The 12,466-nt window shown below is 47.5% G+C and overlaps 1 protein-coding gene across 4 annotated transcripts in view; it reads right to left on the reverse strand.

Annotated features, from left to right (window-relative positions):
* Positions 1–12,466, reverse strand: part of HEG1 (heart development protein with EGF like domains 1) — an 84,098-nt gene that overhangs the window by 32,869 nt on the left and 38,763 nt on the right. For all 4 annotated transcript variants that reach the window (XM_085873936.1, XM_085873937.1, XM_085873934.1 and 1 more), the window contains one exon: positions 11,517–11,633. In XM_085873936.1, the coding sequence (XP_085730062.1) occupies positions 11,517–11,633 (117 nt within the window). The remainder of the gene's footprint in view (positions 1–11,516; positions 11,634–12,466) is intronic.

Here is a 12,466-nt window from a genome sequence, read left to right on the forward strand (position 1 = left end):
GCCGAGTCTTGTTATTTCTGGTTAATAGTAAAAACAAATAAACATCATCAACTCAGTGAAAAGTGACTCGTGCCACCTTCCTCGTCCCGTTTGCGGTAGAGCGATTAGAACCGCCATGTTTGGGTTATAAATAAATAAACTGCCTCCATCGTTTCGGCTCATTCTACGTTGGCGGGACTGTTCAAGTCCCGTGGACGTCACATTGGTGTCAGGGTGTTGGATATTCGAACCCCTCTAAATTATATTTGGTATCGGGAGAATATACCAAGATTAAAATCTCGCCACGAATTGGAATACAAAATTACTTCAGAAAAGCGCGCGAGCGCGGGAAAATTTTGGCGGGATTTTTCAAATTAAAATTAATTAGCGGCAAACGGGACTTCTGCACCATGGCGGATGTGCAGATGTTTGAGGAGGAAGGCCACGTGTCTGGCAGCGAGTTGGGGGAAGAAGGGAGAGACGGGGGTAGGGTTGGAACCTCCCCCATTCCAAGCGTGGACCGTGCTTCATCGCCCGTAACGGGGCCGGCAGCGCCGGAAACCGGTGCGATGACGATCCAGACACTGTTGGAACGTTTAATAGCGGACATGACGGTACAAATGGCAAATCAATTCGTGACACAGAGGGCAGAAATGACGGCACAAATGGAAAATCAATTTGTGACACAGAGGGCAGACATGACGGCACAAATGGCAAAAATGACGGCACAGGGGGCAGAAATGACAGATCAATTGGGGGTAATGGGGGAACAGTTGGGTGCACGGATTGATTTAATGAGGGATGAATTGGGGGAAAAGATGGAGAAAATGAAAACTGAGATGCAGGAGTGTGTGGATGTTAAATTGGGAGAAATGCAAAGCAAATTCGAGGATAGATTGGAGGAAACAAAGGTAGAAATTACATTGGAGGGGGAAAATATACGGAAAAAATTGGTAGATAAAATTGATGCAACGAACATTCGGGTTGATAAAGTGGATGAAAGCCTGGAACATCATCGTGCCTGTGTGGATGCTCGTATGCAGCTGCAAATAGAAGAGTGGGGAGAGCTGAGGAAGCAAGGGATGAATTTGGCGGAGGAGATAAAAGGATTGGAGGCTCGTTTGGACGAACAAGATAAAATTATGAGCCAAGATGAAGTCTTGGATAAAGGCCTGGTAGAGCAGTCTTTTGTAAGTAGAGTGTCCGGGTTGGTTGAGGAGCAGCTACAAACTCGCGACGGAGCCTTGGAGGAGGTTGTGCGGGCCCAGAAGATCCTGCGGGAAGAGGTGAATCGGTCCATTCAACGTTTGGAACAGGAGGCAAAATTGACCCATGAGACCCTCACCACAAAACATCTTTGGCCACAGTGGGCTCCGAAATTGGATACGCAGCCACAAGGGTGTTTGATCCCTGGGCTGGATTCGGACAAGGGAGAAACTGAGAAGCGGGCCACCGTAAAAGTGATCCCCCTGGTAAATTTCGACGGGTCAGGGAGCGTTGAAGCTTTTCTGACGCAATTTGAGTGCATTTCCCGACTAAACGGGTGGAATGAGCAGGAACGTACAGGGAATTTGGTGGCAACGTTGCGAGGACCAGCCGCAGATGTGTTAAACGTGATCGCGGAGGGGATGTTGACCAGCTCCCACATTTGCGAGGCGTTGAGCCGTCGGTTTGGGTTCGCGGCAAATTGTGATCTGGTGCGGGCCCAGCTCCAGCACCGCAAATTAAAGCCGGGTGAGACAGTGCAGGAGCTGGCACAGGACATTTACCAATCAGTCAGGATCGCGTATCGGGACCTTACAGTGGAGGCATGGGACAGACTGGCACTAGAGAAATTTTTTGCTGCTCTTCCTGACCCTGAGGTCCGAGCGTGAGTGGAGTTACAGGATCCACCCACCGTTCACCGAGCGGCTGAGTGCGCAGCCAGGCTGGCCTCGTGGAGGCGGCCGGGTCGGGTGCCCGAGAGGCCATCGGTGACGATCCGACAGGCGGAGATTCAGGATCAGGGAGGGGGGCTGGGAGAAATTGGCATTACCCAAATATCACAGAGGATGAATCCTCCTGCTGAACCGCCAGGTCTATCCGAGATGCCCTTTCATAGGTCGGGTCCGGAGATCACTGTCGGGGGTCGGCGAGACTAGATTGGGCTGAGCATATACGGCCATGCTCGGCTGCTGAGATTGTGGCGAAGTGCCCTCCTTTGGTGGAAAAAAATGAATTGTGGGAAAATTGGCATGTGTTTGTAAGTTCTGCTGGGTTTTAGAGTGACAATCGGGACAGTGGGTAATTGGTAACAAAGCGGGCATAAGTGGCTGTCCAATGGCTGGTGCGTGGATCGGGTGAGAAGTGCTGTGTGAGTTGTTTCAAGTTAAGAAGTGAAATGTATGGTGCACACATTGATTTTTTATTGGACATGGTGTGGTAACAGGGAAGGTCATGGTCGGTGAAGTGTTAGAAATGCAGGTGTCACATCTAAGGCCGATGGGGTGGGGGAGTCATGTGGGTTTTGTGGGTGGGGATGATGTGCTTGTCCACAGGGATTGCTGAAGCTCACGGTGAGCGTGAATTGCGACCCCCTTCAAGGAGATTCACCACCTGGTGGCTAATGGTGACAGTGTCTGGAGGCAACTGGGAGAGGGTCTGGTTGGGCGACCAAGGTGGGTAGGACCTTGGCGACCCAGGAAGGCCAGAGGAGCCAGTGAGACCCCTTCCAGAGTGTTGTACGGGATTAGAGCTGATGGCTACCAGGGGGTAGGGAATCAAAGGGAGCGGGGCGGAGAAACATCCGGGTTGGATTAAAGCTTACCTGTGGGCATGGTTGCACCTGAGATGCCCCCATCATCTTGTGGTAACCCACCCCACGGCCACGACGGGATTCAGCCTGCATGATTAAAATGAGGACCATGACCTAGAAATGTGATGATGACCATGGTGTGAGTGTTGTGAAGATGTGTGTCCCACTCGGTCCCGCACAACTTGACAGGTGCAGCAAGGGCATGATGTCCGCATAATTTTGGGGCAAGCAAATTTGAAAATTGGCTCCCCAGGTAACGCTGTGTCTATTAGCATCCACTGGGGGAGGCGGTCAAGTGTAAATATCCTGTGAATAGTGTCGTTAAGGCTTAGAGTAGGAATGTAAAGTATAAGTGTTGTGTTTTTGTGGAACCTTTTGTTTCCCCTCCCCAGATCACTGGAAGAGTGCTGGGCAAGAGCGATGATCCAGAAGATGGAGTGCAACTTCGCTCAGTGCTATCATGTGATAAAATAAAAAAATAAAAAAATAAAAAAATAAAAAAACGAATGATTGTTTAGGCGAGGATAAGGCCATAAGGGGGTAGTACATTAAGCAGGATAGGTAAGTTCGCTGCGACTCGCTGCCCATTGCCCCTCCTACTTTATTTCGTTAGGTTAATTAGGTGTGAGTCAGTAAGTGTTAAGGCTGGTACGGTAGCGCCTGTGATATACCTTGCGGGAGCTGCGGTACCAGAGGAGGGGGCAGTGTTACGTTTGAGGGGGGGCATGCATTCAAAGGGTAATTAGGATGTTTAATTAGGTATGCCATGCTGTTCGAGTTTACCAGGATCTCGATGTAATAAGTAGCAATTCAGTGGTGATAAGTTGTCTAGTAAATGTTCATTTCTTCAAGGGGGGAAATGATAATTGTCACGTAATTAGATAGGGACACGGGATAGGGTAAGTGTGTCTGCGTAAACCCCTTTTGGTATTCTCTGGAGACTGGCCGTGACATCACAGGACAGTGCAGCGGATGGCTCCGCCCCGTGATCACGATTGGCAGAAGGCGACGGCGGTGGGCCAATAAACGGCTCGATTGGAAGTGATGAGGACAGGAGGATAAAAAGGTTCTGTCGGGGTCGAAAAGGAAGAGGAAGAAGATCGGGACAAAACGATCGTGTTTTTTTGGGTGTGGAGGCTGTTGCGCGGAGAGCGTCCTTGTTGTTGTGCTGATTCGATCATGTTCTTCATCGTGTCTTGGAGCCTTGCTGAGCCTCGTGCCTCACCTTAGTTGGCTCTGGGGTTCTGCTGGCTCGGAGTACGGGGTCGAACGGCGGGCGGACCTGCCTCCCTCTCCTGCTCGCAACTTGGCGCCAGAACTGGTTCCCTGGCGGCTGTGAGCGGACTTGGGCCAAGACCAGGAGGTCGACAGCACCACGGTTTCTCCTGCCCCCCCCCCCCCCTGACGAGAGCAAGGCCAGCTCGTCCGACGCCGATCCAGGGACAGTTGCGTCCACACCACGGTCCAGCCTGACCACCAGAAATAGCTACTTTGTGTGTGTGTGTGTGTGTGTGTGTGTGTGTGTGTGTGTGTGTGTGTGTGTGTGTGTGTGTGTGTGTGTGTGTGTGTGTGTGTGTGTGTGTGTGTGTGCTTGGCGCCTTAGAGGGTTTGAGATCTGTATATTCATTGGAATTGTCTGTGTTTTTCCCCACGCCCGATCCCACACCATCCCGTCGAATCGCCCCGGATCCCTTTTCTTGCCGAGTCTTGTTATTTCTGGTTAATAGTAAAAACAAATAAACATCATCAACTCAGTGAAAAGCTACTCGTGCCACCTTCCTCGTCCCGTTTGCGGTAGAGCGATTAGAACCGCCATGTTTGGGTTATAAATAAATAAACCGCCTCCATCGTTTCGGCTCATTCTACGTTGGCGGGACTGTTCAAGTCCCGTGGACGTCACAATATCTTCCACGAGCCATGTACATAACAGTTGTAAAACATATTTTGCACAAGCCACTTACATAACACAGTTTCTAAAACATATCTTCCACCAGCCCTGCTGTAACCGAGCTGCACAGCTTGTTCTACCATTAGCGCCATAAAGATGCTTCACCATATCTACAGTACCAGTATTATGAGCTGCCAAATGTTTCCCTCCCCCACTCCGCGATTTGCACAGTTGAAATGTTTCACCACATCTAACACCTGCTGAGTAAACCGTTAACATATATCCTTGCATAAGTAATTAAAATGCTTCACCAAATCTATTACAAGCTGCTGCTGAAGATATCTATCTCTATCTCTATCTCTATCTCTATCTCTATCTCTATCTCTATCTCTATCTCTATCTCTATCTCTCTCTCTCTCTCTCTCTCTATCTCTATCTCTATCTCTCTCTCTCTCTCTCTCTCCATCTATCTCTCTCTCTCTCTCTCTCTCTCTCTCTCTCTCTCTCTCTCTCTCTCTCTCTCTCTCTCTCTCTCTCTCTCTCCAGCAACACAATTAAAATGTTTCACCACATCTGACACCTGCGAAGTAAACTGTTATCATGCACATTGCATAATTAAAATGCTTCACAACGTCAACCCCCAGATGAGTAAACTGTTATCATGCAAGACTTGCATATTTAAAATGTGAGCATGCACATTTGCATAATTAAAACATTTCACCACATATAGCCCCAGACCCCAGCTGAAGATATCTGGTAACAAGTTAGCATCTGCCAACATCCCCCACAAACAATGGGCAGACTACTCACCCTCCCGCAGCTACCCACAATTCCCGCATGACTATTTATGTGCAGCGTGTCCTGGGTCTCAATCATTCTTTTTGTTCCTCTGCCTTGACTGGTGTTTTGCCTCTCGTTCTGCTCATTTGTTCATTTATCAAACATGGCTACCAAGCGTAAGACCAGTGCCAGAGATGCGTCGACTGCCAAGAGGCAGAATAAAGTGATGAGCCTGAGTCATAAAATGGATCTGCTGGACTGGCTGTCAAGAAGACAGAGTGTGACGTCTGTGAGCAGACACTATGGAGTAAACGAATACACCATTCTCTAAATACAGAAGAACGAGAAGGCGATCCGAGAAAGTGTTGCGGCAAGCGCTGTACCGAGCACCAAAAGTGGTCACCCATGTCCGCGATGTCTACATAGAAAGGATGGAGAAGGCACTCAGTGTATGGATTGAGGACAACGTGCAGGAAAAACATGCCTTTAAGTGGACCTCTTATTCACGCAAAGGTGATGCGTATTGTTGCGGGGCCGGGGGTCTGGATGAGAAGACCACGAGGGAGGGAAGCTATCTCGGTTTCCCACCAGACTCCCTGGAATCGCAGGCCATTGCACACAGATAACTCCATGACACGGCGGGTCGCTAACCGACCGTGGACGCCAATAACTCAACCACGTGACTTAGGGTCCTCCGTCTACAGTTTATCCAGTTAGCTAAAAATAATTATGTGATCTAATTACCGGGGGACACGCCCTCGGGACGCCTTGTCCGAACCGGATCACTTTGCTGGATCAGATGCAGCCAAGCGACAGTGCCAAGGACTTACCGGCTAAAAGAACAGGTAGTTGGGAATATTTCCCGGCTAGGCTTGGATATGGATCATGCTGGATCAAAGAAAGAAAAGACAAAAACGAACTGGGAACATTTCTACAAAAGGATTGAATACAGGCAGGCAAGGAAAGATATGTGGCACCATTAATAGTTTTTATTGTTGTATGTAAGTAGAGATAGAAAGAAAAGTGTGGTGCGACAATAAAGCAAGCAACTTACAAAAGCAGACAGAGCAGAGTTATCCCGATTTACCTTCTGCAATCTTTACTTAAGCGAGGACAGGCGCCATGACACACACGCACACATAAATCCTGATGAAGAAGAGTAAATGAGAAGAAAAAGGAGAGGAGATGAGGCTAACGGTCTCGCAATACCTAGCGCAATTGACCGACCGCACCACTCAATACGTTTTGGGGGGATGCTCCGCTGGACAATCCCTCCTTGACAGCTGGTGCGTCATTTCTTGCTTGGTTATCCAGAGAAGGGGCATGAGGGAAGGACTTTGGGTGGAGCCAGCGGCGAGTGGGTAAATAAGGCAGAGTCGAGAGCGGGTGGGCAGAGTGGCAGACAGGATCAGGTGGGTGGGTGGAGAAGGCGGAGTCGAGAGCGAGTGAGCAGAGTGGCAAACAGGATCAGGTGGGTGGGTGGAGAAGGTGGAGTCGAGAGCGAGTGGGCAGAGTGGCAGACAGGATCAAGTGGGTGGGTGGAGTCAGCGACGAGGCGGTGAAGAAGGGCGAAGTCAGCAGGTGAGTGGGTGGAGAAGGCGGAGTCTAGAGAAGAGCAGGACGAGCAGGAACGATGAGCAGGAGCAAGCAGACAGGAAGGCAGACGGCCCCGCGACCCATCCTTTTGTAGACGCTGTCATGCGGGGCGGGGGAGATGTCCCGAAGCGATGTGTTGTCACCCGAATCGGGCTCTCTGATTGGGCCCCGGCCAGCACATGGCCCAGTCGTGATGGCCAGAAGCGGCCTTATTTTACATCCAGCAAGCCATAGCTGAGCTGCAGAATTGTCTCGCTCCGAACACCGTGATACGAATCGCCCTGCACCGAACTCCCGGGCCGTGCCCCGGCGACCGGCCGAGGGTCGCGTCGGCCCCGCATGCCCGCCCAGGCACCCCTGGCGACCCACGGTTAGTGCTGGTCAATGTGCTTCCTTTGTCCGTACGCCATGTAGCCCTAGTGATCCGGGCCGTACAGCATGCATCTGCTTTGTAGCAACTGTATCGAGGCGGAGGTGCGGGAGGATGTCTGCTATCTGCCGGAGAGATTTGTGGCCATTGTGGTGAGCGAAGTCCGATTGTAAGATGTTATTGTAAACCCATGTGTAGACCCGAATGAAGAGATGCGCTATGCATGCCCCGTACAGTGCACGCTGATCCGCCACCGTACATGCAGTTATTTATTACAAGTTGCACCCGTGTCTGCTCTGATCTGTGTCAGGAATTGAAGGAAAAGATTGGATATAATTATTAGATGTAGACTTGGGTTGAAAACAGTATAGATATAAGTATTAGATGGAGATTTGGATTGAAAAGAGGATAGATGTAATTATCAGACTCAGAAATGGGTTGAAAAGAACGCGCCGCGTGCGTCCTGCACGGCGGGGGCGATGTTGTTTGGTTCTACTGTCGGCCTTCGACACGATGGCGCAGCGGCGCACATGGCTGGCATAGCTGGTGCCAGCATGAGTGACGCGGTTACAAGCGATGTGGGTACGAGTGGTCCCGGTCCATTCGAAATGAGAAGGGGAAAGTTTGACTGCTTCAAGAAGCACTAAAATGTTATTGTAAACATTAATGTTATTGTATTGTACCTGTTATTGTAAATGTTATTGTTCGGAACAATCCGTAAAATTTTGAGGTGGTCAAGGTGTTCCCTGCTCAACTTGTGCAGCTCATCGAGAAGAAGGGGTACCTGCCAGAGCAAGTGTTCAACGCGGATGAGACCAGCCTGTTTTGGAAAAAGATGCCAAGGGGAACTTTTATCTCAAAGCACGAGGGGACAGCATCGGAATTCAAGACCGCAAAGGACCGGGTATCTCTTTTCCTCTGTGCAAACGCAAAAGGGGACTATATGACGAAGCCCATGATATTGAACCCTTCTCTGAACCCACGTGCATGGCAAGCACATGCTCTCCATGTTTTGGAGGACCAACAAGAAGGTGTGGATGATGACAGCAATTTTCATGGACTGGTTCCATAACTGTTTCGTCCCTCAGTTGGAGAAGTAACTGGCAGAACAAAACCTTGCATTAAAGGTTGTCCTGCTCATTGACAATGCTCCTGGCCACCCTGGGGACCTGAAGATGGCTCACCAACATGTTGAGGTGATCTTTCTGCCACCCAGCACCACCTTCCTGATCCAGCCACTCGACCAAGGGGTAATTTCGACTTTCAAAACATATTATACCCGTCGCACCTTTTACCACATTTTGTATGCGATGGACCCAGAGCTCACCATCAGGCAGTATTGGAAGGAGTTCAACATCGCCCACTGCATCAGCATAATCAAAGAGTCACTGGATGAGGTGAAAGCCTCCATCGTCAATGCCTGCTGGCACAACCTGTGGCCACAGGCAGTGAAGAACTTCAGAGGCTTTCCCAACAACATTGAGGAGAGGCATAAAATTGTCAGGTTGGCAATGCAAGTGGGAGGGGAAGGCTTTGATGTCATGGAGTCTGAGGAGTTGGATGCTCTTATCACCTCACATGCCGAGGAGCTCACTGGGGAGGATTTGGAAGCCATTACCAAGGTTTCCAGGTAGGAGGAGGAGGAGGCAGGCAGTGATGAGGAAGGTGTCGAGGTCCAAACTCACGATCAAGTTCCTGGGTGAGATACTGCAGGACATGTGGTCAGGTCAGTTTCCGAGAGGCTGTTAAATGCCGATCCGGTCATGGAGCATTACCTCAAGGTCAAGAGGGGGTTGGATGACATGATGCTCCCATTCAAGGAACGACATCAAAATCTGCGGCAATCTGTGAGGCAGCTCTCAATCATGTAGTTCTTCCACCCTGATCCGTCCACCACAGGAGCACCAGCACCTTTGCCTGCTTCATCTGCCTCTCCTGCATCCCATTCAGTGAGCAACTCTTCAGGATCCCCACCTGCTTCAGCACCCTCACCTACATTCCTTTCGGTGCACGATTCATCAGCACCCTCACCTGTGTGGTCTTCAGACGACTCCGTTGAGTTCACTGGATTTTAAAACATCATCATCATCATTTGAAAAGTTGTGCTTGTTTGTGCAAATAATAATTTGAAATGGTACCTACTGGTTTTTTTTTTACTTTTACAGTATGGTTGGTTAATTACTTTCAATAAACTGTTAATCACATTCCTTCAATAAACATTGGAAACGGTACCTGGTGTTGTCTTTTTTATTATTATTTAAAAGCACTTTTTTTTAAAATGAAACTGCAATCATGCGTTTTTGCGGTTGAAAAGATTTTAAGCTTTAAAAAGTTTCTCCTATGAACCAGGAACCGCAGGGAACTTATCCCACTTTTTACATTGAAACAATGCGTAGCATTTGCAGCATTTTTCATGAATCAGGAACCGCCAGGAACCTATCCCCCTTTTTACATTGAAACAATGAACAGCATTTGCAGCATTTTTCATGAATCAGGAACCGCCAGGAACCTATCCCCCTTTTTACATTGAAACAATGCGTAGCATTTGCAGCATTTTTCATGAATCAGGAACCACCAGGAACCTATCCCCCTTTTTACATTGAAACAATGCACAGCATTTGCAGCATTTTTCATGAATCAGGAACCGCCAGGAACCTATCCCCCTTTTTAAATTGAAACAATGCGTAGCATTTGCAGCATTTTTCATGAATCAGGAACTGCCAGGAAGCTATCTCCCTTTTTACATTGAAACAATGCACAGCATTTGCAGCATTTTTCATGAATCAGGAACCGCCAGGAACCTATCCCCCTTTTTACATTGAAACAATGCATAGCATTTGCAGCATTTTTCATGAATCAGGAACCGCCAGGAACCTATCCCCCTTTTTACATTGAAACAATGCATAGCATTTGCAGCATTTTTCATGAATCAGGAACCGCAAGGAAGCTATCCCCCTTTTTACATTGAAACAATGCATAGCATTTGCAGCATTTTTCATGAATCAGGAACCGCCAGGAACCTATCCCCCTTTTTACATTGAAACAATGCATAGCATTTGCAGCATTTTTCATGAATCAGGAACCACCAGGAACCTATCCCCCTTTTTAAATTGAAACAATGCGTAGCATTTGCAGCATTTTTCATGAATCAGGAACCGCCAGGAACCTATCCCCCTTTTTACATTGAAACAATGCATAGCATTTGCAGCATTTTTCATGAATCAGGAACCACCAGGAACCTATCCCCCTTTTCACATTGAAACAATGCATAGCATTTGCAGCATTTTTCATGAATCAGGAACCGCAAGGAAGCTATCCCCCTTTTTACATTGAAACAATGCATAGCATTTGCAGCATTTTTCATGAATCAGGAACCACCAGGAACCTATCTCCCTTTTTACATTGAAACAATGCACAGCATTTGCAGCATTTTTCATGAATCAGGAACCACCAGGAACCTATCTCCCTTTTTACATTGAAACAATGCACAGCATTTGCAGCATTTTTCATGAATCAGGAACTGCCAGGAACCTATCTCCCTTTTTACATTGAAACAATGCACAGCATTTGCAGCATATTTCATGAATCAGGAACCGCCAGGAACCTATCCCCCTTTTTACATTGAAACAATGCATAGCATTTGCAGCATTTTTCATGAATCAGGAACCGGCAGGAACCTATCCCCCTTTTTGCCACTGAAATAATTCACATTGTCAACATTCGCGGCTTCACCATTCACGGTATTTTTTTGGGTCACTAACAGCTGGGAACCTATCTCTCCCTTTTTCCATTGAATATGCTATTTGTGGATTCGCTATTCACAGCATTTTCCAGGAACGTGTCCTCTGCGAATAGCGGGGGTTCGACACGATACAAATATGTGGGAAAATAGAAAAATACCTTGAATCGATCAAGCTATTGTGAGCATCTCATTCGTATAACTTTTTGAACGCCCCTCATAGAAACAACCAACCTTTGATGCAGGAAAAAATCGCATTTCATGCTTAAGAATGATAAACTACACTGTGCACTTGTGATGGTCCACATTTTGGAGAAAAGAGTCAACTTCACCACAATGAATATAGTATAAATGAACTAAATATATGCACCTTGCAAGCAGGTTCGTCCTTCCCAGTTGCTGGTGCAATGACACACATTGTGTCCTGTGTCATGTGAGGAAGGTACGCAGGTTCCACCGTGATGGCACGGATTGGAGAGGCAGCCACCTGCGCCAAAATACACCTGCATCAGGAGCTACAACTGAGTGCGCACACCCAAATAATTATCAATTGGACTATTATCATCAGTAATGAATTTCAGCATTTATTTCTGCATCATCAGGTGCAAAATGTTTAAAGTCAGAAGCAAGGAAAAAGAGACAGAAAATTCACTGATAATACCAATTCTGTTGAATCGTATTGTAATTTGGCTCACCCCGAAGTGGCTGCGAAACGATTTCAATGCCTGATAACATATTGATAACTCGATGTCATCCCTGTCTGTCTTTGTGTGTGTGTCCACGTCTGTATATTTTCGCTTTCAAATGTTTTTCTCTGCAACTGCTTGCTCGTTCGATGCAAAACTTTAAACAGAGGTGGGACTCCACATGGAGAATATTGTATTGATAACTCTGATGTCACAGGTCACCTAGTATGGCAGCCATATTGGATTACAGAAAAAAAATTGGACATAATTTTCTCCAAAACCGCTCAATGAAAAAATTTGAAACTTGGCATGTCGTCAACTCCCCTTGGGGCATATAGGGTGATAATGATGACATCATCTGTGAAGTGGCATTTCTGCCATAATTGGCTGTATTGAAATCCTTATCCAAAATTCTGAAACTTCATGTATCTGATCTTTGACCTGATGTGAGTGAACAATTAAATTTATGACATTATAGGTCACATGGTATGGCAGCCATATTGGATCAAAGTATAAAAAATTGCAAATCATTTTCTCCAAAACCGCTAAACGAAAAAAATTGAAACTTGGCAAATGTCATCAACTCCCCATGGGGTATATAGGGTGATGACAATAACATCATTGGTGAAGTGAT

The sequence above is a fragment of the Eptatretus burgeri genome, chromosome 3 (genome assembly GCF_056783735.1).
Source record: "Eptatretus burgeri isolate ZD-2024b chromosome 3, Ebu_testis_v1, whole genome shotgun sequence".
In the NCBI taxonomy this organism is placed as follows: Eukaryota; Metazoa; Chordata; class Myxini; order Myxiniformes; family Myxinidae; genus Eptatretus; species Eptatretus burgeri.